At 34.8% G+C, this 27,112-nt stretch overlaps 2 protein-coding genes across 2 annotated transcripts; one reads left to right on the top strand and one right to left on the bottom strand.

The window, feature by feature from the left end:
* Nucleotides 1-239: 239 nt before the first annotated feature.
* On the bottom strand, nt 240-25,388 carry LOC111695787 (uncharacterized). The gene is made up of 30 exons (XM_023465228.1): nt 25,068-25,388; nt 24,716-24,930; nt 23,936-24,372; nt 23,738-23,812; nt 22,885-23,111; nt 21,504-21,741; nt 21,200-21,338; nt 19,157-19,385; nt 18,718-18,840; nt 18,276-18,359; nt 17,496-17,561; nt 16,703-16,801; nt 16,464-16,528; nt 16,019-16,066; nt 15,792-15,892; nt 14,960-15,050; nt 14,332-14,401; nt 13,514-13,619; nt 12,940-13,078; nt 10,918-11,025; nt 10,285-10,341; nt 9,718-9,851; nt 8,756-8,861; nt 6,857-6,913; nt 6,575-6,660; nt 5,955-6,175; nt 4,801-4,950; nt 3,789-3,911; nt 3,371-3,426; nt 240-1,198 (listed from the first exon to the last, which is right to left on the bottom strand). The coding sequence occupies exons 1-30, from the start codon at nt 25,386-25,388 to the stop codon at nt 1,030-1,032; spliced, it is 4,140 nt and encodes a 1,379-aa protein (XP_023320996.1). The 3' UTR covers nt 240-1,029.
* A 39-nt stretch (nt 25,389-25,427) lies between these two features.
* LOC111695770 (U1 small nuclear ribonucleoprotein 70 kDa-like) lies at nt 25,428-25,958 on the top strand. The gene has a single exon (XM_023465208.1). It carries the CDS (start codon nt 25,463-25,465, stop codon nt 25,871-25,873), a length of 411 nt encoding a protein of 136 aa, XP_023320976.1. The 5' UTR covers nt 25,428-25,462; the 3' UTR covers nt 25,874-25,958.
* Nucleotides 25,959-27,112: the final 1,154 nt, after the last annotated feature.

Raw genomic sequence — 27,112 nt, 5'->3', positions numbered from 1 at the left:
AATCTAGAGTTTTAAAATGACAAAGAATATTATTGTATGAATGCATAGTACACACTAGAATCTGGGGGTGCATTTTTTTCCTATAGATCCTCCCCTCCCCCCCCCCGGCCCTTCTCCGTCTCAAATCTTAAATTCAAATTTCATGTGCCCTTCCTTTTGAAGAGTAACTGTCTCATTCACAACGCTCCTCTTTAACCGATATTCTGAGCGAAAGTGATGGAGATATTCTTCTTTTATAATCTGAAAGTTAGTATTTTTCTTTATAAGGTGACGTGCGGATTTTCATTTTAGCAGCAGAGACAACGAAGGAAAATTACAGAATTAATCATTATTTTCAAGATAGGTGTTTTTCTCACTGTTACCCAGTTTAAGGCGTAAAGGATACCGTTGTGATTAGGGCGTGGATGTTTTTATATCAAAAGTTACTTTAAATTACGTTTTATAATGGGGGAGGGGTGGGAGGGGCACATTATGTTGAATTAAAAACTGGTCTAGGAAAATATGAACCCCTTCACTCTCTACAATACTACGAATATGTTCTAGATCTAAAGTTAAACAACAATTTTGAGATTGGTTTTTGGTAAAACTTCCGTTAAAGGAACCGTAAAATTTAGTTTAAAGCAAGTTGGGTTATCAGTTCTTTTCAAATACTGGCATATTCTCGTACAGCGAGACTAATAAAACTGTCGAACCGGAAGACGACATTTAAACTATCTTAAAAACAATCTACTCTGGTTAGGTGGGTCCAAACTACATAGTAAATTGTGATTTTTTATTAGTATTATCTAGTCCTTGGTAGCTGAATAAAAATATGAATAAATGAATATGAAATCAAAATCAAAAAGCTTTACAAGTGGCTTGAAAAAAAATGGGTTTGTAATCAGCACAATTGCTTTGTTTTATGTGAATTGGACTACTTGGTCATCGTTAAGTCTGAAAATCGTCTTCCTTTTCAAAAGTTTTATGGGTCGCCCTGTAGTTAACAGATTTGTAACAATACAGAGGGATTCAAAACCCGTGAGAAGGGTTTTATGAATTCTCAGATTCCTCTGTAGCAGACCCGCACTGGAATGGGAAAGGGTTGGATGAGGACCGAATCGTCCTTGATCTTGGTCCCGGCCGCCGGCCGGAGCGTTTGGTTTCCGGCGGAGCTCCGATCTTGATCTTTAGCTTCTTTATCGTGGTTAGGTGCTGCTCCCTGAACACACAAATAATGTATTTAAGTATTTTCACAAAACCTTTCAGGAATCTGTTCCTAGAAAAAACCTTGATATTTTTGAGGGGGGGGGGGCGGCTAACTAAATACCCAATGATAGATAGAAAATTACGCTAGATTTCTTTATCGTAAACAAAGTGACTGAAAGCGTAATTTCAAGTGACCCTCCATGAACAATGGCAATGCCCAAATTACATCGATACCCAATTAATACCTTAATCTGATCAAACAGTTTGACCAAACAAAAAAAATTGATCTAATTCATACTTAATCAGACAAAGCTTTCAAGGGTACCGTTGTAAATCGAGCATTACCAACTTTGCATGTTGGGACGTTCTAGGGACGTTCAACTAACCAAATTAATAAGTTTTTTTTGGTGGGAAGTTAGGTTAAAAGAAAATGGGACAGATTTTGATAAAGTGGCCGAAATATTAAGGTTAGCAAAATATTTTTATAATCAATCCAATTTTTTTTGCCTAAAAAACCTCAGAAGATGTTAAGATTTATGAATCAAGGTTAAAAAACTGATATCAACTGTTTACACACTGATAGATATGTTGAAACATGTCTTCATTCTCTTACAAGCTATTGAGACGATATTTTGTATTTGCATGATAACAAAAAGTTTCCTTTTTATCTTTGATAATGTCTTCCCCCCCTCTTCTGAAGATATCATGCAATAAAATGATCTCTTTACGGCATAGTTTATGAGATTTGATTGCAATTGTGGCAAATTTTATTCCTGGCATTTCCATGTGTTTGCATTTGGATACTTTTTGTGTTATCTGATTGCATGTGCCAAGATATTACTAAAAGCATTTCTTTGAGTGAAATATTTTTGTGACATCTTTTATGGATTTTAAACTATAATTGCATTTGTGGCAGGAGTTATGTATCAGGGTATAACTTGTGGTATTTGTTATGATATAACATAATTTACGTGGCAGATTTTAAGCTCATTCCTATTTTGTGTGGCAGATTTTCTGCATTTAGATTATGTTTGTGGCAGATTTTCTGCGCTTTAATTGCATTTGTGGCAGATTTTATGTGTCAAGTATATCTTATGGCATTTGTTATGTTAACATAATTTGTGTTGCAGATTTTAACCTCTCATTTATAATTTGTGTGGCAGATTTTATGAATTGAGATTTTATTTGTGGCCGATTTTATGTACCAAGACATTAGGCACACGTTATGGCACATTTATTCATGAAATAAGAAGAATGTTACCAACTGAATATCTCGATTAGCACTTTTGACTAAAATTTCCTTTTCTTCTGTTCCTAGGGAGACTTTTCCCCTAAATTGACAGATTTGTTCTCTAAATGGGTAGATTATTCTTCCTCAAATTGGCACGTTTTTGCTCAAAATTTGCAGTTGTTTTCCAAATCTGAAAGTGGCAGGTCAGTTAGGTCAGGTAAACTGACCTAAATTTGCTCTGGCAGAAACCCTGAAGTGGTGGTGGTGGAGTTCTTGAAGTTAGATCTTACTAGTACAGTTCCCCACAGAGGATAGGGGGGGGGATGTTAACTGAATTCTATTTTGTCAATTTAAACTCAGTCAAACAACTATTAAACTGTTGACTTCTAAAAAGTAGAAAAACTAAATTATGCTGACACAGTTTTCAAGAAATAAATGGAGAAAGCAATTATTTGGCCAAGCATAGAGATACTAATGAAGGACGCACTAGAAAGAAGGTAATATTGAGGACGCACAAACGTTTAACATGCAATCATTAATCTGACTTAACCCCGATAACTTTGGCAACTTGTTGGAGATGTAAGGTTGACAAGTTTCTTAAAAAATATTTATTTTCTCCCACAAAGTTAGGTAAGTTTGTGCGTAGCATAAAACCTATTTTTATGGTTCAATTCGTAAAATTGGGGAAAATAAATAAATAATTGGGTCAAAAGTATCAAGATATGAAAAACTTGCCTTGTGATCGATCGATCGATCGATATCCAATTTTCCTATTTTTACCGTTAGTCATCAAAAATCATTCTAAATTGTCAAGAAAGTGCGGACAAAAGAAGAGCAAATAGAAAATAATTTAATAATATTAATTCTACTAAAAATGTAATTGATTAAATATGACTATTGATTATGTCGGGTTTTATGTACTTTATTTAGTTTAATTTTAGCTTATAAGCTTACCTAACATGTCTAAACATATCCATCGCGGTCGCAGACATTTCTTTGCAATCTCGTACCTGAACAATTATATCTTTACATCTTTGATTGGGAAACTTTGGAGACCCAAGGGAATGTTCTTAGTTAGTTTTTGAGATTCCACGTTGAGTGGGTCCACTTTTTTTAGAAAAAAGCTAAAATCGTAATTTACGACCAAGTGCAGGTAAACGGCAGGGTAACTATGAGTACACTGGGCAATGCGTACGTTGGATTCTCAAGCTAGTTATAAGTAAAAGGTATTTATACAGTTGCATATTTTTACATTTACAATAAAATCAAAAGGTATTTGTACAATCACGTGCCTGTTACAGTGTACATGTACGTAAAAGTTAAAAAGTATTTTTAAGTGTACATGTGAAATGTTCACAGTAAGCTGACTAACCTTGCATTTAGTTGGCGAGTTGAATTCATAACTGTTTCCTGTTAGTTGATCAGCTTTAGCCAATATCTTCCAAAGTTTTCTGATTTTATTACCATAAACAGGGCTATAGGTCAGGGTCATTAACTACAATATATTATAGTTTAGGAAAAAAGTACATAACTTTGTTTAAAAGTGTAATGCACTACTAAATTAGTACAGGTCATCCGGGGGTTACACAAGAACATTAAGAAGGTCACTCATAAGTTAATGTAGGTGTCGCAGAAGGTCATTTAGGTGTTAAGGAGGTCAAAGGAAGGACTATCTAGGGGGGGTTCAAACAGGAGTTCATCTAGAAGTCGCAGGAGGTAATATCTAGGGGTCCAGACGGGATCAGAGGCGAGAATTTCGAGGGGTCACACAAGAGGTCATCTAAGGGTCGCAGGAGGTCATATCTAGGGTTCACAGGCAGGCATCAAGGAGGTATCACAAAAGGGTATCAATAGGGTGACAGGAGGGCATCTGGTGGTAACAGGAGGTCATCTAGGGGACCATTGAAGGTTGTAAATAGGGGTTCATGGGAGGTTTTATCTAGGGGTGACAGGAGGTCTTCTGGGGGTAATCTCGAAAGTCAGATCTTCGAGGTCTTCAGAGGGCATAAGTCATCGTTGAGGTTTCAAAGGACATCTTAGATGTAAGAGGTTCATTCCTAACTCAGGCTTTACATAGAGGTAACAGGAGGTCATCCCTGCGTTACAGGTCCTCTACTTGGATGTAGTCAAAGTAGGATGACTGTATGGTCAGATGAGATTATTTGTATGTTCAGAGATGAGATTAATTCAGTAGTCGAACAAGGTAATCTCGAAGTCAAAATATAGTTAATTACCTTAATTAGCAAAGATAAAAAATTTAATCATGAATCGCACGGCATTACTTAGCGTGAACGGAAATCAAATCTAAAGCACCTTAGATCCGGACAATTTAAAAATTGATTCGGAAAATTAATCCGGAACTATTTAAATGTAAAACTCTTAACCTGAATCCTGCAATCAGTTTGCATCCGTATTTCCGCGGAGCTTCGAGTCCGCAGATGACCGGACTCGGACATATGGGTCATCCAGCTTCCAGTCCTCAGCTTTACGCTGTGCGTCATATGCGTACACCCAGGCTCACATTCGTCACAGTCCTGCACATTGTTAAAAAATTGCGTTTTTTGGACGGGGTTGGGGTATTAGTCACAATATAATAAATAGATGGATTTTGTTAAATTTAAGTCATCATATTACCTACTTTGTTAATATTGATTAATTTTCTTTAATAATGGCATTTTTAAACAAATTTTTTAGAAAGTTACATCTTTTAACGCATATTTGGTTGAATTTATTTGCGTACAACGCACACTACGCATTAAAATTTTTTTATGATTTTACTAAATGCATGTCAATTTGAGACGTTTTTGAAGAATTCAATTCTATTAAATTCAATTCAATTATCGTCGTTTTGAGACCGCTGTTTTTAATGTGTTCTTCTTCATGATAAAAATGTTGTCAAATAAACGCCATTTTATTTATATATTTTAAAGAATTAACATTGTTATAATTCGATAGAGTCGAATTTTGTTGAAAATAATGTTAGATTAATGCGATGTAATTGAAATTTATCGCGTGACATTTCCGATTTAAAAATCTCGTTGAAAATCGATTATTTTCACTAGTGGTTTCTCTAAAAATTTACTTGCGAATTCCTGCTTTAGAAGCAATTGAGAAAATTGTTAGAATTAAACACATTTTAGGTTATAAAAACAACGATTAGATCAGATTAAGGTTTAAAGGGGCGAATCGGGTATTCCACTCTGTAAATGAAGGGTCACTTGATATTACAACGAAAATCCCATACAATCCCAATGCTAAGGGACTGGAAGCATAATTTCAATAGACCTTCCATGCAAAGATGGCAATGACCGATTTACAACCCTTCAAGCTTTGTCTGAGTAAGAATTTATTAGATATGAATGTTTATTACTTTTAAAGCTCGAGAAACGACAATATCTTCCACATTATTGATTAGACAACGGTTTCAAGGGTACCGTTGTAAATCGGGCATTGCCATCTTTGCATGGAGGGTCACTTGAAATTACGCATACAGTCCCTTTAAGTTCAATTTGCCAGAAGCTAAAGATTATTTCCTTACCTCGCATATATAGGATATAGGTGGTGGACCAGGAGAGGGACTAGGGGATGGACTTCTATGCCTGGGGACCCTAGATCCGGGCCCAGGCTTCCTGGGACTCTTTGAGGGACTTCTATAGATTTCAAGGTTGGGCCGAGCCCGCCGTGATTTAGGACTAGGTTTGTATACATGACTCAGGGATGGTTTTGGTGATATACCATCGTCCCGTTTCATTTTGTGCACTAGAAATCCACGCACGTTCAATTTTTCATTCAATTTTTGTCCCACATTTTTACTCGCAATTTTACCCAATCCAACAGCAATGTTAGGCATTAAAACCAATGTTTAAATATAAAACACTTAAATATGTTTATTAAAGTATTTTCATTGGAATAAACACATAAATAAATAAAAAAAAACTTTTTGTGTGTTTTCCTCTCATAAAAATAATTTTAGAATAAACTGCGTGGCAGTTACTTGTGCAATTTTTTAACTTTCATTGTTATGCCAATGTTTTTAAATAATATTATGAAATTGTTTTTAGGGGTATAGAGATTCGCGACACCGGATAAACCGGTTTTCTTGTAAATTTCGTGGATTTTCCGTAAACTTTTAGTTAGAAAGTTTGAATGTCGGTGTTCCTAAAGCATGCTGTTCTAAATCTGTCATTGTAGCAAAAGGTTTTGAACAGGTGTCACACGTATGTCGCTTCTCAGTGTGTTTCGTCCTAAAATAATTTTTAAATGTTATATTTCCTTTTATATATTCATTTTATAGAAAAGTCTTTAAAAAAAAGTATTACAATCATGGATGTTATTTATCCTGTAAAATGCCCTTTAAAACAAAAATAACTTCTGTAAATAAGGATTTTTAGGTTCAAACATCAACAAGGAAATTGGCGTGTTCACTATAAAATAAATCACCTGTAATGTACATTAAGACTCCATGCTGCTCGAAATTCTTCCTCGCAAAATTTGCACCTGCACAATAATCAATTAAAAAATGACAAACGAATATAATTAACAAGATATTTTTGTTTTGTTTAATTTCGAATCCAGGGTTACTGAAGAGCAACTGTGCGGGATTTAGACTGTTTTTTTTTATTTAAGATTCCCTTGAACAGTGAACTAGTTTCCTTAAATCATTAAAAAGTCATTAAGGCATTGGACATTATTTAACCATGGAATAATCATGCTTAAAGATTTCAGATCATCTTTACTGTACTATCCAGGTTTTTTTCTTGTCGTACATCATTTTCCTCTTCATGCAGCTACAGGTAATTTTTCTATTTATTTTTAGCAGCTACAAAAATAAGCTTCGACAATTTTAACAGCTCTTAAGGAAACCATTTAAACAACAAACTACTCCTTAGGCCGAATTTAAAGAATTCGAGCCGAGGCTTAAATTTGAGACGCGGGTAAAATAAGGATGGTTTTATTAAATATTGTATTCAATGTTTCAAGATTTATGCCGGCGCTCAATTAATACCGTGTTTTGACGGATTTGAGACGCGGCTCAAATTTATTAAATTCGGACTCTGGGATTATAATTAATTAGCTTAGGAACCTAATTTGTCCAAGCTGAAAACTCTTGTATTAAATATCCTAATTATTATTTTTGAATCTAAGTCACTGTCGACATTTATGATTTTATGCTTTAATCCTCTTTTTTGTTTTGTTTATTTCCCGGCTTGATTGCAACCACTGCGAGTTCTCTCTTTAAATGCGCGCGCAAAAGTTCAAAATTTCTCGACTCTGCAATCAACACTCTGATTGATTGAATTTTATACATTTTCTTGAAATTAACAAAAAGAGCCATGAGGAGACCAAAGCATTGATCTCCACAGTTCTAAAGTTTTAAGCTCTGAAAACTAAACTTCCTCTAAAGAAGTCATTCCACTCAAATTAGAATGTTTAAATCAAGCCAGAACATTACTAGTTCCCTGATCAAAATTTGAGGCATCCAAAACTTAACCACTATTTTTATATATTAAGTAGTGATTTTTGTTTGTTTGTTAGTATTTTCGATCAGAACTCGTGAACAAGGACCAATTTGCCTCAAATTTTGATTGGGGAACTCGTAGACCATGGGTCGACTTTTATAAAAAAAACATTTAGTTTCCAGGCAAAGCTGGGTTCTTGCGCTTCAAATCAAATCAAGTCAAATCAATCTTTTAGGGACGTCCTACACCCACACTCCAAAATTGAAAATAGAGAAAATACATCACTACTTCTAAGTTCACAATATGATCCAAAGTCTTAGCTGTTATGAAATTGTTTCGGAACAAAATAACAAAAAAAAACTAAAAAGTTAGACAAGGCAATTGTTCAACACATAATAAAAATATCTTTTTATTTTATAAATTGTAATCATTGTTCGTCATCTTGACCGATTTGCCGGATATTTTGATTACGTGCAGAAAAACCCACTTAATATGAAAATCATAAATTTGACTCCTGGCAAAGTTGGGTTCCTAAGCTAATAAAATATGTAATAAGAGCTGAGAAAAAAATTCTATGTTCACTTAGAAAAACTAGCCGAATCATTTAACAAATTTCAGTATTCTTCGGCCATCGCATGTCATGCTGTCATTGAGTTCGAGGGGNGGTTGAAAAATTAAAAGAGTTTAGTATAAAGTGATGATGTATTGAGGAGGGGGTAAGAATGAAGATTAAGAATCATAGGATCCTCAAAATTTTAGATCCTTAGATCCGGATCCAAGAACAAAAAAGTGCTTAATAGTTTAACCTTTAATTTCAAATTTTAAACAATAGTAAAATCAAGAAAATATTTGGGTCAAATAATGTCTTGGAAAAACTTACTTATATGATGAAGGGTCTTCGTTGTCCTCTAGTTTTATCCGTTTAGCAGCAGGCTCCGTTTCAAGCCCAGGTTCAGGGGTAGAGTAGGTTACATCGTACTGAACATCTGAAATAATAAATATATTAGTTTATTAAAAATTATAAGTGACTAGATGAAGTGTCCGAGGCGTTGTACAAAAGAATTTCGAATTTTGATTAAAAATTCTATTTTTAAATAAAAAAATAGATGTTTGAAAAAAATATAAAAATTCCATTTTTTTATATGTATATTGTATAATGTATATTGAAATGTATATACATGAGAGAATTTTTAAACCAATTTGGTCCAGTCGTTTGGCCAGCTATAGTTAACATAAACATATACACAAATCAAATATATATACAGGGTAATTTAAAAAAACCCAGGCATTATAGATGTTTTGGACAAAATGTTCAAAAATTATGTTTTGTTCGGATTTTAGGCGTAAAAAAAAATTAAATTTGATTTAAAAAATCTAAAAATAATTTCGGAACATTGAAAAAAATTCGCAAAACCATTTTTTTTTTAAAGTGAAATGTTTTTAACATGAAAATTTCATAAAAATTAATGAGAAAGAATAAAAAACCACAACAAAATTATAGTGGAAATCAGCAGTAAATTTTATAAAACTTATATGTTATCACTTCAAAACTTAAGTAATTGGCTGACATTTTTTTGTTACACTTCATTCAATATTTGATGAATTTTGATAAATTTTAGAAAATATTAGAATGAGACTTTTTAATTTAATTTAATTTTAATTTAAAATCCGGTCATTTCCAAAATGTGGTCTGCCATCAAGAGTTTGGCGAAAATTTCAATCAATTAATTGAAAACATGAAAATGTTTCATTCTGGACGAATTCATTAAAATCTTGCGAAGGCACAAAAAAGGCAGACCACATTTTGGAAATGGCAGGACTGTCACTGTATATAAATGTTACCTAATGCATCGTCTGCTAGATCCTTATCATTCATAGATATTGCAACCCTGGCATCCAGCATAGTTGGGATATTTAGAACCCATTCTTCAACAGTTTCAGGGATATAATCACTTTCCAATCTACTCTCCCGACCCCTAAACAGGGAAATAAATAATTACAATTTCTTTCAAATTTTGCATAATGTCAGAGCAGCAAATGTTTCCTAAATTTTGAATTCTAAACATTTGCTTTTCTTTAACCTTGTCACATTTGGACCCTGGCAGAAAATATATTCAATACAAACGACCCAAAAACGATCCGAAACGAATGTGTTATAACGATCGTTTTTGAATCGCTTTTCCATTTAAATTTTGTTTAGGATAAAGATATTGCAAAGTTTAAAAAAAACTTCAACATTATACAGTTTTAAATCATGGAAGTTTTATTGATTTATTTCTTTTAACGATCCAAAACGATTAATAAACACTAGGTGTAAGACACTCAAAAACTACAAGTGAAGCAATTATCAAGCTATGGCTTACTTATTTTCAAGCAAAAAAAATCTAAAAAATACTAAAACCAACTTACCGCGAGGGTTTATATTTTCTTCTTCTTGGTTTCTCGGGAGAATTCCGTTTCTGAGATCTAAAAAACAGGGGTTGTTTATTTTCCTAAAAAATCTCCCCCATTCTCTTTAGAAAGTAGTTTTTTAGGGTTTTATTCGCTAAATTGGTTTAAATAAATAAACTTTTGAGTTAAAAGTATGAATAAGGATGAAAAACTTTGGAGAATAAATATCTAACTCATACTTGATCAAGCTTTCAAGGAAACTGCTGTATATCAGGCATTGCCATCTTTTCATGGAGGGTCACTTGAAATTTTGCTTACAGTCCCTTTAAGGATAAGGATTAATTGTTCCGAGATTAAAAAATTATCTATTGTAATTGTTATTATTAAGTGCGAACAAGTTTTTGCTGTGATTTTTTTCTCTAGCTATTTATTAGCAGGTCGATAAAGTTACTTTACCACCCTGCTGTAGGGTGATAAAGTTAATTCCACCCTACATCAACAAGGTGATAAAATAACCTTATCACCCATCCTTCAACAAAAAATATACAGGGTAAAGTTTGAAACTTTTATGGCAGGGTAATAAAGTTACTTTTTCGCCCTTTTGTAGGGCGATAAAGTCACTTTATCGCCCGGAAAATATTAGGTGTTTACCTGTAATCCATGGGAAGATCGTTCATAAGAGGTCGTTTAGCATATTTAGTGTAGTGAAGAGAGAAATTCTCCCCAATTATCTCAGCATCCTCTTCCAGCTTCTCCAGTCTAAAGAAATTCAATCAATCAATCAATCAATCAATCATTTAGGAACGCCCTTTCACCACCTAGGGATTCAGAGGTGAATATTTTTCAGAATAAAAAAATCTATTCCTTATTACTAAGATTCTAAAAATGGATTACGACACAGTACGAATATACATATATATAAATATATGCAATTTCATCTAGTTATTTTTAACTTGTTTTTAAGATTTATGTGCGCTGCACTGAATACCATTTTCAAACCCGAAAACATTACTTGGCAAAAATAAATTAATTTCAAAGGCGGAGGAAGCTTTGAGCACAAACTACAAATATCTCATTGGAGTGAGAAATTTTTTTATTTCACTTTACAATCAAATGAAAAAATTTCGAAATTTACAGATTTTACGTTTCAAATTATGTAACAGAAAATTAACTTTATGTGAGAAAAAGAAAGAAAAACAAAACAAGTTTATAAAGTGAGACCCGACAAACTCTGGAATAGACAGAGCAAATTAATGCGTTTTATGTTTATTGGACTAATTGAAATAATATATATAGTCGTCTTCCTATTCCACAGTTTTATGGATTCCACTGTATCATCAAATACAGACCTTGTTTTAATGAAAAAATAATGAAGATAAGATGAATAGTAAGATAAAACAGGAGCGATCAATAAAATAGAATTACTGACATGAAATCGGAGTTAAAAACTTGTACTGAGATCTAGACGAAATTTTGAAAGTTAGTCATCAAATTTGTAGACAGCCTCGAAAAGCCCTGGCATTTGGTTTTATCTCACAGACTTTTTGCAGCCCTGGGCATACACATTTTAAAATTGCAACAGCCTTGTTTCTAAGTTTAAAAGGAGCAATTGGCAAAATACTGCTCGATTTTTGCGTGAGAGCATGCACACCTTGGATTGCAGTGCATGTCAACTGCAGATGTAAACATGTAAAAAATAAACTACTCTCAAGGATGACTCCACAGGATTTCTGGAGATAAGAATAAAAATGTCGAAACTACACTGTCTACAGGGATGAACTGCAATTTGACAATTTCCCCGTCTCATCCATTATTATTCAACAGAATTACCATGAGGGGAAGGCACACACCGTACCTAATATTCGTCCGAACCGCAAATGTTAGATGTTCTTGTTTAAACAGGATAAAATTTTAAAAAATGCTGGACGAAAAAAATAGTGCGGTATCAACCAAATGAGCACACTGCCAAGAAGTTAAACTTTTGACGTCATATGCGGTTCGGACGAAAAACAGGGGCTGTGTGCCTTCCCTCCAGTATCCTGCCCAACTAAGTACAAAGTAAAAACCTTTCTCATTCTTGGAAATCCTACTCGAAATCCCCCCAAATGGTCCAAGAAATAATAAAAATATTATACTTTTTAAAAACTACAATTAATCTTAAATCTTCTTAGATCAAATTAAAAAAATGAGAGGGTTTGCTAACAGCTTTCAAGTTTATTAAATGGAATTTCAAATACTTAATGAACATGCTTGCCATAGAGAAATGGCCTAAAAGTATCGTAGTGCCTGCAAAATCTCTATTATCATTGGTTATGCTTTTGCATTAAACCTCAATAGTTCTTACCTTGTTATAGTGTTATTGACATACTCCTATTCTTACCTTGCTATAGTGTTATTTACATACTCTTATTCTTACCTTGTTATAGTGTTATTGACATACTCCTATTCTTACCTTGTTATGGTGTTATTGACAACTCCTATTCTTACCTTGCAATAGTGTTATTGAGTTGACATACTCCTATTCTTACCTTGTTATAGTGTTATTGACATACTCCTATTCTTACCTTGTTTTAGTGTTATTGACATACTCATATTCTTACCTTGCTATAGTGTTATTGACATACTCATAATCTTTCTTTGCTATAAGTGTTATTGACATACTCCTATTCTTACCTTGCTATAGTGTTATTGACATACATCTTGACATTCTTAGGAATAGCATTGTCCCCGCACATATCCTCACTATAGTACTCCACAACGGAGCTGTACTCCTTAGAGCAGGTGTCACACTTTATCCCAAGCTCATGCTGATCTACTCCAAACCAAACATATTGATTTTCATTTTCGAAAATATTGAAATAATGCAAAATCTGTGAGTTTCTCTGCATCGTACAGTGTACACAAAACCAGACAATCGTCAATATGAGGGACACCTGAAGTTTCATATCTCTGGAATAATTATTTAAGTGTCACCTAAATAACAATTCACAAAAAGGTGAAATATTATTATATTTTACACAATTTCCCCCCATTCTGCTTAATAATAAGAATTATATTTACAAAATTGCCTTAAAAAAACGATTTTACAAAATCCACCAAAAGTCGATTTTACAAAATCCACCAAAAGTCGATTTTACAAAATCGACTTAAAAAAAGTCGATTTTACAAAATCCGCAAAAAAATGGACAAAGAGCAACAGTTTTCAGTTAAAAGCGAAGATAAGCCTAGTGTTTAATATTCATGGTTCCTTTGTGAAGTGCGAAAATGACTGGGCTCATACACGGCAGGGAACAGGTGGAACAGTTAACCGGCTTAGAGCGCAAATATTTACAAATGAAATGCACTGGATTTGCCTAAAATGTATATAAGGTTATATTTAACCAACAAACCATTCATTACTTTCAACCGTAAACGACGAATATTTGGCCGTTAGGTGTCTCTGCTCTAGAAATTTCAGGAATTTACCATAGGAGACACATAGCGGCCAAAAATGCGTCGTTTAAGTACATCCTAAAAAAACCTTACAATATTATGAAATATCAACTGTAGTGTATACGACTGCTCGATATAATAGGTCGTAATATCTGAATGATTAATTTTTTATCTAATTGAATTATTAACGATCTGTGTACTCCAACACTGAAAATTTATATGGAGGCTCCTCTCTTGGGTATAAAACGTTTTTACTATTTTCTGCTTGTATACGGAACAAAAAAGTAAAATAAGTAGCAATAAATGTCAAATTCAATTCGATATCGGCCTATACACCCTTTTTTGGGAACATTCCCTTTAAGTGACCCTCCATTTATTGAGTGGCATCTCCGATTCACATCCTTGATCAGTCAATGGTTATTGTTGTAAATTGGACATTTAGAATTAATCAGACGACTTTAAATCTAATTTTACAAATATGATTGATGAAACAATAATAAAATATCCCTAATCCTGTCATAAATGTAGTCTGACTTTCTTAAGCATTTCAAATTGCCAGAGTCTTTCTGGGTCTCTGATTATGACTGTACTTGATAAATTTGGAAAACCATCAATTTAAAATATTATTATTACCTTGTGTAGATGTAGCATATGATACAACAGCTTGGTAGAATGTTTAAACTTCTCATTGCAGAACCGGCATCTGAATACAGTGGTCAGCGTTTATATCAATACAATAAAGAGGAATTTTTGAGGTTTTGATTTTTAGCTTTTTTCAAAAAACAAGTTTACAAGTAATTGACAGCTTCTCTTTGTTTCCATTTTTATGTGTATCCCAGCTGTTCTTTATAGGGGAAGACAGTTCATAAACCGCGCTTACGTCCCAAATTTGACAATGTGTGTCAGATTTAGGCCTAATCAAGTGTCCGTAAATTTCTTGTCCTGGTTAAGGGTTGACGGACGAAGTTTCAAGAGACCCTTCGTTTATAGAGTGGCATGTCAGATTCACAATGGTAACCTTATAACTTTGTCTGAACAGGAATGAATGATTTATCCACAATTTCTCTTTAAAAAATCGTTATTTTCAATTATGGTTTCTCTATTACAAACGAACAACAAGTGACTTGCGGATTTCTTGAGAATTGATCAGTATTCAAGCCAGAAAACATAAACGACACTGTTGTAAACCGGGCACGGCCCTTTTAAAAAATGGAAAGTCATTTGAAAAAAAAAAAAAAACAGTCCCTTTTAGTGTTTATACCTCGTAGCTTTACTGAGGTCGGAGGAGGTAGATATGACTGGTGAATAGTAGGATTTGACCGGCAGCGATTGCTCAAGAACGGGGCCGGAACCTGATGGAAATCAATCAAATAATCAATCAGTTTATCAATCAATCAATCAATCAATCAGTTTATCAACTAATCAATCAGTTTATCAATTACTCAATCAGGTTATCAATTAATCAATCAGTTTATCGATTAATCAATCAACCAGTTTATCAATCAAACAATATATCAACCAATCAGTTAGTCAATCCATCAATCAATCAATCAATTTAATCAATCAACAAACAGCTGGGAACTTAGGAATGGACAGACTGAGTTATTATGAGTTTAAGTCCTTCTCTCTAGTCTCTACACCCGGCCCTCAGGAACTTAATCAATTTTGATTATTATTCTCTTGTTACCCTCCCCCCCATGTATCTGCATCCCCTACCCTTTCTACCTACAGATGGACATCGCTTTGAGGTCTAAAGTTTTTAGACTATTAAGAGGCTCAACAAGAATCTGGGATGTGAATCCTTTTTCAATATTCCATACTAATCAAGTTTGCTAAATCTACATTATGCCAAAAATTTTCTCTGATTAAAGATATTAGGAATTCATTTTTGTTTTAAAAATTCGTCTTGACCAGAGAAAACAATTCTCATGATGTAATAATAGCAAACTTATCGAGAATACAATTTTGCTGTGTCGAATAATTAGCATCTTTGTTGAGCACTTAATGTCAAAAAACCCCAAAAGGTCATTAAAACAATATGTCTATAAAAAAGTGTCTATAAAACATCAGTACTTCACCCCACCCCATTGTACCTGTTTCCCCCCTGGCGAGCCTGTTCTCCATGAGGCTGATGAACTCCCTGAGCTTGGGATGATGGTACAAGGATTTCCCGTCTATTTCCTCGTGCACCTCACTAACAACAACAACATGTCAAATCAAATCAGATCAGGGGTGTATACTGTATATTTAGATATAATTTTGACACTTTTTCTTCAATATTAAATTTTACTAAAATAAAATTATTAATTTTGTTGTTTTCCTGATCCAATGCACAAGGGTTCGGATTCCTGCAATACTGTAGTTTCTTCTGAAATAAAAACAAAATTAGATTATTATTTTTCTGTTTTAATAATTAAATTTAAGTAGTATATTGAAGTATTACAAAAAGTCATAAAACAATAAAATAAAGACAAGCAAATTTACTCAGATTCTAGAAAGAATTAAGAATGGTTTTGCTCAAATGCAAATGATTTATCATTTGATCACAAAATGAAGAAGACAATGAATATATTGATAATAAGTTGATGAAAGACCTTGAAGTCCACTTTGAAAGAAAGACGGCTTTTATATGATTAATTGATTGAAAACCTGGAAGTCCACTGAGTAATGAAGACGACTAAATTTACATGATTAATTGATTGGATACATGGAAGTCCACTGAGTAATGAAGACGACTAAATTTACATGATTAATTGATTGAATACCTGGATGTCCACTGGGTAAGGAAGACGACTACAAGTGAAGGATCACAAACCGAAGGGTCCTCACACTGGTTTGGTAGATTTATTCACTTTTTGGCCAACATAACATGGTGCGGGGCGAAGTTAATTTGAAAGGTATGACAGAATCTGAGTGATAAAAGGGCGAAAGTGTAAAACTTTAAATNGGGGGGGGGGGGGGGGGTATAAGTTTTCGTTTAAATCAAAGTTCAAATAAACCATTCCTTGGCAACTGTTTTAGAGAACTTATAAAATTTATCACGAAAGATTGGTTTGAGTTTGTTGTTTGGCATCCCAGCTTGTTTAGGAGCTAGACCAGGCATCTACAACAATAACAATCTTTTAAGTTAATTAGTCATTTTCAATGGTACCCTTTAAAACATCGTCTGGACATAAAGTATGGAGATATTATTGTTTTACTCTCTAAAATTTTATTCAAAAATGCCTTGCGGAATTATGCAGAATCCAACACGTTTCAGTTGTTGCTTGGATTAAATCGTACATGCAACTTTTTAATTGGGGAAGGGGGGGGGGGGCCACTTGAGATTTCGTCGTTTCTCCCTTGAATAAATAACAACAATTTTACATCAAAGGTAAAAATGCGTTTAAGCAATAAATTGATGGGTTCCATTAGATGGGAGAGTTGTTGATAACAGTTTTGAAAGTTTTATCACTTGGAAACAAAAAAAGGCAGATAAAATTCCTTCTTTTTCAAAAATAAGATTTTTCGATAAATCACAAAAATGATAAAAATAGAGGAAAACGTCGTGAAATTTGAAAAATCCGTTTCAGAGAAAAACATTTCAGAAGTTGCATTGTCTTAGAAAGAATATCTGAAAAATGAACACCCCGCAGAAAGATGCATTCTTCTACAAAAATTACATTTTAACAAACAAAAATTTTGAAAGTTTTTTGATTTTCATTTGAAAATAGTTTGATAAATGAATATTGAACATTAAATACCTCGGAGAAAATTCAACAATCTTCATGAAAAAGAGTTTCATTTAAAGTTCTTACCTGGGAGTTAGGTTTAACTACTGGAACAGTTTTCAAACAAGATTCAGGAGAGTAAAGAGGGTGGTCCTAGTCAATTAATCAATCAATCGATCAAATTCATTCAATTTAATCAATCAATCAACCAAAATTAATTAATTATTTAATCAATCAATCTCGCCAACAATATCAAGAAGTCAATTAACCAAAAATTTAAAATCAATCAATCAATCAAGTTTGGTAGCTTTCAGTAAATCAATCGACAGCAAATAACAATTCAATCAATAAATCACTCATGCTATTATTCAGTCAGGCAATCATTCAATCAATCCACCACAAATAACAAATAAATCAAACAATTATGTTATATTTATCCTAGACACACAATAAATAAATAAATTAGTTATTTAATCAAGTTAATCAGTTTATCAATCAATAAAATTAGGTTTACCTACTGTAACAGTTTTAAATCAGGACTCAGGAGGGTGCTCATAGAAATCAATGAATCAACCAACCAACCAACCAATCAATTAATCAATCAATACTTACTAATAAGTAAATAAAGGCATCCTAAATCTTTTAACCTAATACTCGATCAAATACAATCATTCAAACAATCAATCCATTAATAATAATATTATTTAATCAATCAATCAAAACACTAAATAAATCATATGATCAATCAATCAATCTATTCTTCGGTTAAACCTGTAAAAGATATCTCTATGTTTTTTGTCTGTCAATCAACTAATCAATCAATCAATCAATCAATCAATCAATCAAATCAATCTGCATATTAATTACCTGTAAAAGGTGTTGAAGAGTCTCCAGATGTTTCTCAATATAATGCTTAATTAAGAATGTTTCCGAATCCGGAACACCGTCCTCCTAATACCAAACAATATCAAATCAAATTCAGAACTTGATTTTTTTCTTCTTCTAAATTTTCTCCACTATTAAGCAACGTGTTTCAGGTTTAACAAGTATTTGTCGCTCCAAAAATTGAAGACCACTGACAATATTAACAAATATTGAAAAATGATTTCCCGAGAGATTAATTGAACTACTAACTACCGGTTCAAATTTGAACCACCGATTCAAAGGTAAAGATTAAGGAAGAATTTAAATCAGTGATTTAAATTTAAACCCGTTATAGGCAGTTCAAGTTCAATAAATTCAATCCCAGGATATTAGTGATTGTCTTTTAACACGTAGAAAATATGGTAATTGTTATTGTTTTGGTTTCCTTGAGTTGTACAATATTATATTCGCAATCATCAGCTGGACAAATCTCTAGATCGTCGCAACCCATGTCAGCCTCTACCTCTGCTCTTAGATGCTTTAACAGCACGTGGCAGCAGAAGTTTCCCTAAATACATATTAATGGTAATGTTACATCGTCTATAAGCAATATCCCCCTCTACTAGACTTAAGACCTACTGTAATATCCGACCTACGACAGCTGTTAATTTTTCATTTATTTAGGGTCAGGTTAGTACAGGTTTCTTTAAATAATCATTCTTACTTTTTGAGATCATTTAAAATAAAAACTAGATCAAAATTTCACTCTTTTGTTTGTTCAGAAAGAACTCTAGTTATGGAGGATTTTGATTTTAAAAAAGGATCCGGGTTTTAAGCAATATTTCATATTTAAAAAAAACCGGATCTTAAATAAAACAGCTAACCTTGAAATTGATTTCTGGATCCGGCTGCGGAACCGGGAACCGAATTTTGCATGTTGGGCAGAGGAGAACCTTTCTCATCTGTCCTGGAGAGGGCGGGCCCAGGGTCCTGAGGGCGGGGTGAAGGGGGGCGGACTGCATAGGGACCAGGATACCAGAGGAGTTAGGCACGAAATGGGTGTTGAGGTTTGGAGCAATAGGAAGGTAGCGACCAGGAGCGACTCCAGGAAATCTTAAAAAAAGTTTGTTTCGTCTTTCGACATTTGTCTTGACATTTCAGCTATTTCAACCCTATCCCTGCTGGGGTACTTGAAAACCAGGATACGCTGGGGGGGGGGGTCAATTTACCCCCCCCCCTCTAAATCCCATGTTTGATGTCCAAATATGACAAATGATACATCATTAGAAAGCTCTTGTGCTCTACTTTTAGAATCTGCAAAATCCAGTTAAATAGTAAAAATGTGTGCCAAAAAAAATTTGTCAAAAAAATGAAAAATCATACATTTTTGAAAAGCCCTTGACCATGCCATTTCAAATATGCAAAATTTTTTGCAAAATTTTAAATAACATGATTTTTAATCAAGAAAAACTAAAAATGTGCAAATTTCCTTTGACAGGTTGTTTGCAAAAAATTTGCAATTTTTTTTCTCGCAAAACTTGTGCAATTTGTTTTCTTTTGTCAAAGGCTTTCCAAAAAGCTAAATTTTATCAAAATCTGACAAGTGAAAGTAGGTCAAAACAAAGATTTAGTTTGTTACAGGAAAAAGCAGTCATTCAGGCAGTGTGCCTGAGGACTCAGGCAGTTAGTATTAAAGCCCTGTTTTAGGCCTAAAGGGAGGGCTATGGGTATGTAAGAAAAGTCAGAAAATTTCAACAGCCTCAGACCAATACTTTTTGAGTTATGTAAAAAATACTACAGGGGAGGGGGTCAAATTGACCCCCCCCCAGCGGGAATAGGGTTAAATATTAGCTGATAACTTCAAAGTTTTGATTTGAAAATGTTTATTTTTTTATGTATAAATGGAGTGTGAAAGCAAAAATTTCAGTTTCAACGCTTGATCTCGTTATGCAATATAGGCACTTCTAAATTCTAAGGATCAATGCCCTGAATTTGATCCCTCTATGAAAGTTTTCCTTGTAGGGAATGACCATCACTGGTTTTTTGAGAGGAATTTAAGAATGATCATCAATGCATAAGATGGAGATCAATGCTTGATCCTGAGATTGAGATGAATGCTTGATCCTGAGATTGTATAAAATACGTAAACCAGCATAAAGCGATAGTTAGCGTAATTTCAAGTGACCCTACATGGATTAAGATGGCATTGCCCGATTCAAAACCATACCCTTGAAATCATCATAGTGCCGTATTTACAGGTTTAAAAATGTTAAATTCTGATGATTCCTTTATAAATTCATGCAGTAGAATTGTGCAAGTCACTTTTGTAGAAGTAGAGAAACCACAATTGAAAATAGTTAGTTTTCAAATTTATAAAATTAACATCTAATACATATTAGGCATTTTAGCTTTATGCATTTATGGCCTTATCCATAATTTTTGCGGATTTCTTAAAAGTTATATCTCTCGTTTTTCTTTCATTTTATGCATTTTAGCTTTATGCATTTATGGCCTTATTCATAATTTTCGCGGATTTCTTAAAATTCTTATCTCTCGTTTTTCTTACATTGGATATATAATCATCAAGTTCGTTATCTTAGCTGAAAATATAGAGGCCGACCAAGCTACTAAATAATTTTATAAATTTATAAGTTTTGTGCCAGATTGAAGTGGTGGGGGAATCAGCACCTGACTGAGACCCTTACTCGGACGGCGGTCTGGGGATCTCACATTGGGGATCTTTCATGATCATTTTCTAATACTAATAAAGTATTTGAGAAGAAGAAGAACATCTATTTCATTCTTGATCGGACATCAAAGCTTTTAATCGTACTATTTTCCCTCGGGGATTGTCATCTTTGCACATAGGTTTACTTGAAATTAAGCTTACAACAGTCACATTAACATATTTTCCCGGATTTGAATACCTTAAAGGATAAGACGGAGGTCGGGTTGGTTTCATCTGACCTCCAGGGGAAGGAGAGGAGCCTCCAGACGCCCAACCTTTCGGAGGCTGAAACCTCAGCTGGGCTCCGGTACGAGGATCTCTGAGTACAGGTGGTCCTCCTATGCAAATATTAATGTTGCCGGTTGCAGCTGAAGTTTACGAATTTTCAGAATCAGAATTTTAGGGAAGAGTAATTATAATTTTCTGATTGACATCATTTTTCAAATACATGTTTTTTCTTAATATAGTTTTAGCTGACCCCTCTATCTCATTAATAACAATACCTTGCGCTGTCTGTGGCTGCATCTGCCTGAGTTGCGGAGGTCTAGGACCTCCAGGACCTCCTATCAGACCAGGAGGTCCTTGAGCCCGGGACAGGGATGGAGGAGGTCGTTGAGCCGCTAGGGGAGGGAGGTCCCCCGGCCTCTGGCCTCTGATAAAGGAGGAAGGACGAGACTGCAGTAACGTCGGAGGACGTTGGAGTAAACTTTGAAGTGAGGTCACAGTCCCAGGTCCGGTCATCTTAATTTCAAGGGATTGGTAACAAAATTTTGATTGATACTTTGTTTACCGAATGTCATAAAGGATTTACAACTGGTCCCTTTAAATATTTGGAATTTTATAGAAAATATCTTCTAAGAAACAATCTTTGGCGTGAATCCTTCTAAACTCATTGATAGATTTGAAGATAATAAGATTTCCACAGGGAGTATGGAATAGAAGGGAGATATAACTGACGCGGTTCGCCCTACCATATGATTATACATGCTTTGCCGACGGTACTCAATATGTATAAGAAATATTCAGAATAGGTTATTGTATACGCGGTAATTGTACATCAGACAAATGTTTCTTACTCAAATGAAGTACCCGTCTGCAAAGCATGTATAATCATATGGTTATATCTCCCTTCTATTCCTTACTCCCTGGATTTCCAAACAAATTTTGGGAGTTTAATTTCTATTATACCACATTCTTATCGGATTTACTACGTATTTCTTGTTATTGTCACCCATTTTGTGTAATAATTATGATATTCCACGAACCAAGTGACAATATCAAGAATTATTCACCGCGAACTTGATAGATAGATAGATCCACGACCTAAGTGACAATATCAAGAATTATACACCGGGAACTTGATAAATAGATAGATCAATTTAAAATAAGAATTAACATATTAATTCTGGGAATACATTCAAATCCTCCAAGAATGTGGTATAATATTATTATGCGTAGGAAGAAAGTGTAATAATCAATATTAAAACAATAATTTTGATTATTACACTTTCTTCCTACGCATAATATATTAAGATATAAACCTAAATCATGTTTTCAACAAATGTAAATTTCCTTTTTCCAGTATATACTCACAGAGTGAGAAAGTTTCCTTTTTGGGGTCTATGCATTTGGACAGACTTTAATTCAAGAGATTGGAAAACAACAAGCGAATGTTAAGAAACCATTAAAAATAATATTTCTTAACAAAATATTGGTATTTGACCACATTCATGAAACCAGATTTACAAAACTAGGTTTCATGACGATACACTCTCTATACACTACATCAGTGTACTGTGTACTGGGTGCACTTTACATTTACACTGTACAGAGTACATGGTACAATGTACAGTTTACAGTACACTGAGTATATAAGATGGGCACCTGAGGCAAATTGAAAGAGGGCGGAGCACTAAATCTCGTGAGGTTGGCTGGACCTCTAGATAGACTGGGCGGGCCTTGTAGCCGTGGTGGTCCTGAGAGGCGGGGTTGGCCGGTCAGCTGAGGTGGTCCATGAAGCTGGGGTGGGCCCCTGGACAGGGGAGGAGGGGCAGACCTCATCAGGTTCGGAGCAGGAGCTTGTATTCCCAACTGTAGGTTAGACACAATACCTGACACAAAGGAATAAGTAAATTGTTTTCTGCCATTTTTTTCAGGGTCAAATGCGATACTGTGAGAACCATAAATCTGTAGAGTAGGAAGACGCATTTAAGTAAATGTTGTACTGCATGCTGTTGTAAATAGTTTTACCAATATAGGTTATGCATCAATGTGGCTGTGCATCAATTAAACAATTGCGATGTTTCTTGTTTATTTACTATAATTTATCATCAAACTGTCGTCTTCTTTCTTTACAGTTTTATAGGCCTAATTTTAAATAGATATGAAAACAGATCATGAAGGAACTCCCACTCCCATCCACATTCCAAAATAATAAATAAATAATAAATAAAAATATTTGATTTTACGCGGTGAAATTTGGAATCTATCAAATGTAGGGATAAGACAAATTAAATATTTAAATTTGGATTTTGAATCAAAGCAATGTTTAAATTTTGAGTTAAGGATTTGAAGATTTTCTTTTTACTATCGTAGTGTTTAATTGCAGGGGACGAAATATTGTAATTGTTCTTTATGTTCCAAACCTGACACTCAGTGTCAGGTCTGGACCAAATCACGGTTTGGAACTTTTGTTCCCTGAATGGAAGGTTGTCGCAAAGCATTCCGAAGTGATTACCTAAAGATCTTGGAGTAGGAATATCGGCAATAGATCCTGAATCCTCGTCCAACTTTTCTCTCTTGATCCGCACATCTGAATGATTTCAAAAGTAAAATTTTTTCTTCAAGACATAAATTCTTGTTTGTAACTTGAGGTGAAAAGAAATAATTTTAACAAACCATACTGACTGTTATCCTTCAAAAAAGAAATATTTGCCTGCTGTAGACGACGGTGGTTCTTCGTTTGTCGAGTCTGAAGATTCCCTGTGAGCCACTGAAACTGTTAACTGGGGTTGGTTGGCAAACTGACAGCTTTGCCGTTCCGCCCTCTCTTCTTTGACGTTGACAGCCGCTGTGTGAGTTTCCTCCTCAGGCTGTTGCTCAACTGCAGGCTCCTCTACGCTTGGTTGTTGCTGGACAGCGGAGTGTTCAGTTGAGAGGCGTTGGAACTCCGGTAGATGTGAAAATTTAGTCTCCTGGGTCGATTCAGGTTCTGGATTGGTAGGTTCAGGTTGTACTGCTTCTCCACGCTGCTCCAATATCTGGGAGTACTTAAGCTCCGCCCCACTGCTGCTCTGATACATACAACTGCTCTGCTCGGCAGCAGGGAGCTGCTCATTTTCAGCAGGCTGCTGATACAGCTGCTGGGTGTACCTACAAAAGTTTTATACAGCCTTAGCTGTGACACCTTGTATATTGTATGTACAGTACATTGTACAATATGCACATCATAATAGAACTATTTTGCAATGTGCACTAATTATTTAACTGTGCACAGTTTTACTTCAGATTACCATGGTTCACTAGATTTTTTAATAATTTTGCGGAAAAGAAATTACATTCTTAGACAAAATATCATAATGAACTCTTAGATTTTTGGTAGATATTTTCAACAATTACTGATAAAAAATGAAATTTACAAATAGTTACAATCTTGTAATTTCAAGGTTTTTAAAAACTGAAATAATGAATTAAATAAATGAAGAAAAAAACTAACCGGTAATACAGATTTTCCTCCTCTGACGTTACTGCCGGATGTTGCTGTTCTTGCTCTTGCTGTTGTTGTTCTTCTTGTTGTTGCTTAAGTACATCAGCATATTTCTGCTCTTGAGGTGTCACTTGTGTTTCATATTGATGTTGTTGCTGCTGCTGTTGATGATGTTGTTGCTGCTGATGTTGTTGTTGTTGTTGTTGCTCTTGTTGCTCTTGTTGCTCTTGTTGTTGTTGTTGTTGTTGTTGTTGTTGTTGTTGTTGTTGTTGTTGTTGTTGTTGTTGTTGTTGTTGTTGTTGTTGTTGTTGTTGTTGNGTTGTTGTTGATGCTGTTGTTGCAAGACATCTGCATACTTCACTTCGTGTTGTTGTTCTATGCTAGAATGATGTTGGAGCTGCTGCTGTCTTAACTGCTGCTGTTGTTGTTGCTGCTGCTGAAGTTGAATCTGTTGTTGACGAGCATGCTCTGCTTGCATCTGTTGCTGCCTCAACTGTTGTTGCTGAAGCTGTTGCTGCTGAAGCTGTTGCTGTTGAAGTTGCTGCTGTTGTAATTGTTGCTGCTGAAGCTGTTGTTGTTGAAGAGTATCAGCGTACTTTTCTTCCACCGGGTCAACAAGTTGTTGCATCTGCTGTTTTTGTTGTTGTAATAACTGCTCTTGTTGGCGTTGTGCCATCACCATTTTTTCATAGTTTTCGTGTTCCTAGATTATACGATAGAGATTAATCAAAAAACAAGGTTTGGGAAGAAAGGAAAATGAATGGAAAAAGAAGGAGAACAGGAACAAGACGAGTAGGAAGGAACAAGATGAGTAAGGAAAGGAACAAGATGAGTAAGGAAAAGAACAAGATGAATAAGGAAAGGAACAAGATGAGTAAGGAAAGGAACAAGATGAGTAAGGAAAGGAACAAGATGAGTAAGGAAAGGAACAAGATGAGAAAGGAAAGAAACAAGATGAGTAGGGAAAGGAACAAGATAAATAGGGAAAGGAACAAGATGAGTAAGGAAAGGAACAAGATGAGTAAGGAAAGGAACAAGATGAGTAAGGGAAGGAACAAGATGAGTAAAGAAAGGGACAAGATGAGTAAGGAAAGGAACAAGATGAGTAGGGAAAGGAACAAGATGAGTAGGGAAAGGAACAATAGAGTAGGGAAAAGAACAAGATGAGTAAGGAAAGGAACCAGATGAGTAGGGAAAGGTACAAGATGAGTTAGGAAAGGAAAATGCTCAGAACAATGAAACAATGCATTTGGGAAGTGATTGCTTTGAGGATTTGAAAATAATCAAGGGCATCAGAGAGCAGTAAAATAATTAGGTCTGGAATTATTGTTAATACCAGCATAAGATCTGTTGTTATCTGGGGAAGGAAATGAAATTTATCTTTTACAATATTCCCTGGGACAAGATTTACTGAATATCAAATAGTAATTGTACTACCAAGACTCAAAACCAATTTTTTGTGCTACAGAGTTCAAGTTTGAGAGCAAAGGTTCATGTTAGTCTTTACAGTTCATAACCAAAAATTTAAACTATACTTTCATTAAACTTCACCTCGGACAAGGGTTGGGATTTGAATTTCTTATTGCTTAAAGAAGTTCTGATAGTAATATGATTTATACCTGGCGAAGGCGCTGGTTTTCTCTCTCCTGAAACTGCTGTTGCTGAAGTTGTTGACGTTGAAGAAGAATCTGACGTTCACGCTCCATCTTCTGCCGAACAAATGCCATTTGCTGTTGCTGTTTCAAGATCATTGCTTCTTCTTGCTGTTTTTTCCTCTGAGCAATCAATTGTTCCTGTTTTCTGCGTTCCTGTTCTGCTTGCATCCGCTTCATTGCCTCTTGCTGCTGTGCACGCAAGCGTTCTTGTTGTGCACGAATTTGCTGCTCTTTCATTTGTTTCTCCCGCTCCTGATGCTCCCTAATCCTACGCTGCTGCTCTGCTTGTTGCTTAATCTGCTGCTGCTGTTGATAATGTGAATTTATCTGCTGTTGGCGCTGCTGCTGCTGTAGCTGAATATACTGCTGCTCCTGCATCTGCTGCTGCTGATGATAATTGCTACTGCCAACTTGAGGAGCGAACCCAGAGTTCTGCTGCTGCAAAATTTGTTGTTGCTGTCTTTGCTGTTGTAGCTGAAGCTGTTGACGGAGCAACGGATTCTGCTGTTGTTGAACTGGCTGCTGCTGTGGGGCGGGCTGCTGTTCTGAACGAAGACTTGTAATGGAAATCTGACCGTTGTTGAACAATGAAACTCTGCTGCTTTGAGTTGAGCTCATCTGTGAGCTGATACTAGGAGAGGAGGAGGAAAAGGAGTCAGGATCAGAACGTTCAACCTTTAAAATCAAAATAATAAGATAATAATAGTAATAATAAAGAATAGATTAATAACAAAAAGCAACGTAAAATAAC

This window comes from Eurytemora carolleeae, unplaced genomic scaffold (genome assembly GCF_000591075.1).
Source record: "Eurytemora carolleeae unplaced genomic scaffold, Eaff_2.0 scaffold76, whole genome shotgun sequence".
NCBI classification, from domain to species: Eukaryota; Metazoa; Arthropoda; class Copepoda; order Calanoida; family Temoridae; genus Eurytemora; species Eurytemora carolleeae.
Note: the sequence above shows the minus strand (reverse complement) of the source record. Positions and strands in the feature narration are given on the sequence as shown.